This window comes from Lissotriton vulgaris, unplaced genomic scaffold (genome assembly GCF_964263255.1).
Source record: "Lissotriton vulgaris unplaced genomic scaffold, aLisVul1.2 SCAFFOLD_5420, whole genome shotgun sequence".
In the NCBI taxonomy this organism is placed as follows: domain Eukaryota; kingdom Metazoa; phylum Chordata; class Amphibia; order Caudata; family Salamandridae; genus Lissotriton; species Lissotriton vulgaris.
Genome location: NW_028242832.1, coordinates 64,032 through 70,031, shown reverse-complemented (window position 1 = coordinate 70,031; position 6,000 = coordinate 64,032). Strand labels below are relative to the sequence as shown.

The 6,000-nt window shown below is 42.1% G+C and overlaps 1 protein-coding gene across 1 annotated transcript in view; it reads right to left on the bottom strand.

The window, feature by feature from the left end:
* Positions 1–231: 231 nt before the first annotated feature.
* LOC147668828 (methionine-R-sulfoxide reductase B3-like) overlaps positions 232–6,000 on the bottom strand; it is a gene marked incomplete at its 5' end in the record, with an annotated part of 62,401 nt that continues 56,632 nt past the window's right edge. Inside the window, one exon of the mRNA XM_086948424.1 lies at positions 232–4,019. Within this exon, the coding sequence (XP_086804550.1) occupies positions 3,956–4,019 (64 nt within the window). The remainder of the gene's footprint in view (positions 4,020–6,000) is intronic.

The window sequence follows — 6,000 nt, the reverse complement described above, 5'->3', positions numbered from 1 at the left end:
CAAAAATGTGGTAAGTTCTCCTAGAATCATGAATTCAAAGACCCAGGAGACTTACTGTATTTTTAAAATAATTTGTTTGGGGGCTGCACACAAAGCTCAAAAATTTGTTTGAAGAGCCCTCTCAGAACATTATGGGGCAATCCTTCAAAAAGGAGTAAATGATTAATGTGCAGCTCCTGCCACTCATTCATTCATTCTTCTTTTTTTTTTGTTTTTTTTTTGTTTGGGTGTCCCAGTGCCCACCCACAACACAAGTTTTAGACTCCTCCCCAAGCCTTTACAGGCTCTGTGATATCCTTCTCCTGGGGTCGTACACAGTCATAATTTGTTAAGAAAAGGGGAGTGCGCGGCCTCCCTCTCAATCCTCCATGAGCACAATGGCCTATTTTTTTTTATTTATTAACGGGAATGGAGGTGTATGGCCTCCGTGCTTGAGCCTCTTTGGGACCCCATCTGCTGAAGCCGTTTTATCTTTTATGGGAGGGAGCACATGGCGCCCTTCTCCAAGCTTCTGTATGCCCCAGGGAACTCCATCTCCAGGGTCTTTTTTCTTAAGAGGATGTGGGCTTGGCCCCCTCCCTGAGCCTTGATGGCCCTGAGAGACCCATTCCCCTGTGCCTAATGTGGGTGCCCCAGTGCCCACCCAGGGTACCCACAAAAACAATGTTGGGGGCTGCGGGGGGATTTCCAGTAACCCGTGGCCCAGCCAGATCCCTGCATGCACCCAATCTCTGGTGCAGCGGTAGCCAGTGTTGCTCCCACCAGATGGAAGGAGGTATTTGTTACTGCTCCCACCATGCAGGAGCAATCTGAGTTTCCCTGCACACACAAACGTGGAAAGGGAAACAAATGTCTACTGCCACAAGCCAGGAGCATTTTTGAAGCTCCTGCGGGGTGGGTCCCGGGGATGGAGTTCCTGAGGCCACAATCTGATTAGAGAGGGGAACCATGTGCTCGCCGTCCCTTTTGAATATTGTGTCTGTCCGGGGGAATCGAGTCCCTGGGCCCAGCAATCAGCGCATCGAGGGAAGTGCCACGCTTGTGTCCCTCCCCAATATTTATTTTAATTGACCCCCGGGCCCTTACCCACTGCAGGGGTCATTTTAATAAAAGAAAAAAATTGCAGCCGCTCTTTTGGATAACCTGGTGATCGCAACAACAAAACTCAATTTGTTTTCAATCTTGGCCCCAGGAGGGTCCCGCTGGTACCACCCATAAGGGGCAGGGACAACTTATTCCTACCAGGGCCTCTTATATATTTTTTAAAACATTTTCATGATAGGGGAATATGTTTCTGAGTCCTTTAATAGCCGCCACAACATTTGAGTTCATGCTGAGGTCAGCCAAACAGAACGCTTGCTCCCACAAGACCCTCACTTCTGACGTGGGTTCCTGTGATGCACTGCCACCATGCCTCTGCCCGAGCTTGGCGAAGCTTGGAAGGGAGTGTACAGGATGGAGGGTGTTTCCAGAGTGTGCTCTCCACAGGACTGGGAATTGCAGCAGAGCCTTGTAACTTAGGGCAATCTGGGGCCCCTACCCGACAACGACTACAGCAGCTGGGGTTGACCAAGGTATTCAGAGGGGTTCGTGATGGCCGAGGGAGGATTGAGCTCTCCCCACGTCCACTGTGCCCAAAGTGGCACCGATGTTGCATCCAGCGGTGGGTCTGCACCCTTTCCCTCCCCTGCCTGGGCGATGCCACCGATCTCCTCTCTTGCTCTGAGCCCCTGCCCTAAAAACAGAGTCAACCAACCTGCATTGCCCCTAGAGTGTCCAGGAACTCTGTAGCGCTACTGCAAGAGGGCTTCCTGGATGGAGAAAACCACTGTGGTGTCACCATGCTGGGCTCCTCTTGATCTGGAGTTGCTCTCTTGTCCCACCGCACTGTGAGTTGGGGCTAAACCGGGGAATCCCGCGAATTTCGCTGCATAGATGTTGCTCCAGCCAGCCATGGCATGTTGGCCCCGAATGCAGGGGGCATCCACAGCCCCAGACTGATCTATTGCTTTCGGGCAGCTCAGTGACTCAACACCCCTGCCTCCCTGCTGATGGCTCTTGGGTCAGCCAGGGACAGCCCTCTACAAAAACACCTACCCCACTCCTGCACCAAAGAGGAGGGGGGCCTCGGCCCCCTACACCATTTACCACAGATGTTGCCATCGCTGACAGCGAAAACGGACTGCAACACTGGATGGCGTTGGCAAGCTTTGTTTACACAGTCTTTCCCCCTCCCTGCCCACTCCAGCCTAGACATACTCCAACTAGGAGAAACCTTTTCGAGTAATGGCACAAAAACTGTTAAAGGCCTACTCCTTCTCGGGGGTTTATTGTAATGTGTGTCTGCCGCAACCCAAATAATGTAGGTATGGGAGGCACAATCCCTAATCTCTGCAGACAAAAGAACCGCAATGTATATAGGTCCACCATCTGTCTGAAAATGTATCATCATATACTTCCATTGTATATTATTTTATATCCTGTCCTTTGTCTACTCTCTGTTCATACTGTTACCTTTGTATATCATAATGCTGTGCTATATATTATCATTATGCTTTCTATATTGGTTACACTCACTTGCTGCCAATCCCCTTTGTGCTCACTTCCCGCCAATATTGGCAGATATCTACGCCTTTTGTATTTGGACGCATGTATCTGTTTCGTATATTGTATGGAATCCATGTACTGTGATGTCCTTATGTAACATAACTGGTTCTTTAGTAAAGCTCTCTGACACCTTCAGGTAAAATACATGATATATAAAAATGCACAAATAAATAAATGAGGTGGAAGAGCCATCTGCCGGTTTACAGTGGATGTCCTGCTCTTCCAAACTGTAATTGACCTCCATCGTCTAAAGGCAGAGTCTGGGAATTGGGCAATTCCATGGCAGCAGTGATTTCAACATAAATATTTATTTGCAGCACATGCCAGAAGATCCTTCATTGCGGCATCATTTTCACATCTTATCAAAACATTTGATTCAGCCTTAAGTGGCTCAAAATGTACTAATAACCATAAAGCTGCAGTGCAAAGCATCCTTTAATTTTTCATTGTCATATTCAGACAACGAGGTGACACATTTGCAGTGATGCTGTTAATATCCCTAAACGAGGTTCTGCGAAAAGGCTTTATTCCTCCAGCATGAGGCAAAAGCCCTACACATTTAAAATGCAATTCAGATGTCATAACAAGTTATGTCCATCATTCATAGAAATCCACTTTTACATCACAGTGTTCAGAAGCTAAAAGTATTTCAGAAGTGCACACAGAGTTTAGAAAAATCACAAATATTTTGCATCGCTGTCTCCATCGGAACAAATATATAGTAAATATGAAATGTTCAATATTGGACTATTTCTTGTTGAAAAGAGTTGTATCAAGTAGACTTTGAGCATGGAACCAGAGAAAATGGAAGGCAATTTTTAAAACACAGCTGGGGTATGAATAATAAAGGGGTGTATCTTGTCCATATGTAGGCTTATTTTCAACCTAGTGCAACATTTTTTATGTTTTACACAAACTGTTTTACTTTGAGAGAGAGAGAGAGCGAGAGGGGACAGTATGACAAGTATCAGTTAATGTGTACATTTTTCTATTTCTTAAACTTATTTTTTCATAGTGTTGGAATTTATATTTATCCTAATAGGTCTGCTAAAAAGATGAAAACAAAGTTTGCTAAAACTACAGAATTTGTCGAATTATTTAACTTTGTTCAAATAATGAACAGTTTAATTTGCTTTTCCATGTGGCATAATTAGTCAAGCCTACTACATATTGTTATTTCCATTGCCAAATAATTCACATGACCTTGCCTTAAGGATATCTGAACGCATGCTGGAGAATCCATTTTCAACACTGGAACCATTAGCAAAGTGTGCTTGAAACAATAATTATATCATTTTTGCATGACTTCATTATGTAATCTAAGAAGGCACCAACAGACACACATATTTTACTCTTGAAGCAATACTACAAACCATAACATACCAGAGCTGGAGTCAAACTTCGTTTCAGATCTGTAATGAAATAAAACAGATGTTGATAATCCAAGAAAGTAAAAAGAACATGAAATGATACAAATCCAAGCATTTTTCTTCAAATTTATTATTTGTTAATTTGATTAAAGGGCAGGTTGAAGCAAAACTTTCCACATCTATTTCTGGTGATCGCTCTATTCATTTTTTTATGTGCATTGCTATTTTGTTTAGACTGATCTGCAATGAGAGAAAATAGTATATATTTTTTTCCCAATAGTTCACTGAAACATTGTATCAAACATAGTATTTTCTCATAACTCACTTTCAGTTAGTAGGACAAACAATATGAAAGTGATTTGCTCAGTGTTCACTGTATGAAGTTCATAAAAAATGCCCGGTGTCAATTAGTTTGTTAACAATCTACACTGTGTGGCTAATGCATGTCCAAAGAAACCTTAATTTATGGCATTTAAGGATTATATATTATTTCGAATTGCATCAGGCCACAGCTTTTTGGTTTGCATACGGAATACAGTATCCCCTTGTCGTACAGTATCAGGATATTACAAATCACTGTAGAGTTTGGTGACCACGTAGATGAACGAAGCCAAAGGTAAGTAAGTTTTTAATGTCATGGAACGCCAAGGTGACTTCCAATACCCTTTTTCTATTGCTTATAATACATGAACAATTGCCTATAATACATAACCATACTATCACCCTTCCTCCAAACCACTTAATTCTTTGATCTTTTGCTCTTTGATATGAAAGTGGTAGTATGGTCCCGGACAAGAAAAATAAAAGCAGAGTCTGGTGTGCAAAATTAAACACACAAAAAAGCATTAACATATAGTTGCAAAAATGTATTAGAATCAGTTTAATATAAATGGGATAAAAAAAATGCTGCAGCTCGGAATGTATAAAAATATACATTGAGTGTTGTTTATAAAAAAAATATGCCTGTCTCAAAAAAGAATAGAAATTAAGATGAAATGTTGATTTATTGGAAATGTCCGATTATCACCAATTCCAAATACCTTTCCATTATTTCATTTGGCCTAGCTTGAAAAGGGAATGACACAGGTCTTTATAAAAACATTTCATATACCAACAAAGATTTATACCAGAAATAATAATACATTTTAGGTAAACTACACATATAAGCAAAATCTACTATGGCCATTCCAAACTGAAATGTGGCTAGAACTGCATAATTTTCTGTGGAGTTGAGATTCCAGTCTCCTCCTAGACCCAAGGCATGCAAAAAAAAGCATTAGCAAAGCCAATTGGTCTCAGCAATGCGAGAGCTATTAGCTTTGACAATGTCAATGTATTTTAGCCATATTGTGTAGCAGTATGGCTGCTGTTAAAAAGTGGTTGAAAGTCAGGGGGGAAAGTGCTATGACGCTGCTATGCAACATAGCTAAAAGACATTGACAAAGCCAATAGCTGTCATATTGCTGCGGCCTATTGGTTTCGCTAATTCTTTGTTTATTGCTGGTGGGAGTGGGAGGAGGACAGGAGGCAATACGGATGGAGGGCATGTGGGTGGGGCATGGCAGGCAACAGAAGGTGGCACTGCCCTGAGAAGCAGTGTTGTTGGTACTGTACACCTAGTCCTTTGAGCCAACCATACCACAAGGAGGCTGACTTTGCAGAGGTGTACTATGCAAATGAATTCACGTATTTACTTTAGAGATAAATGTAATTATGTACGCTTTTATGCAACATGGAAATATTTCATACATACCGTCAAAATTCTGTTCATCCACTCAAGTAATTGTGGAATTTGTTTATTCATGCATTCAATCAGTTGCCCGCATGTTCGGCAATTCATCCATCCATATATGAAGTGAATAATTAATTGGTCCGTCAAAGCTTGCATTCATTCAAGCATATGTTTATGTGCTCTGTTTCTCATTCCATCACCCATCCATCTGTTTATCCATGCGTTCAACAACTCACTTGTTCAGTCATGAATTCAACCATTCATTCATGCATTCAACCATCCTTCCAAGCA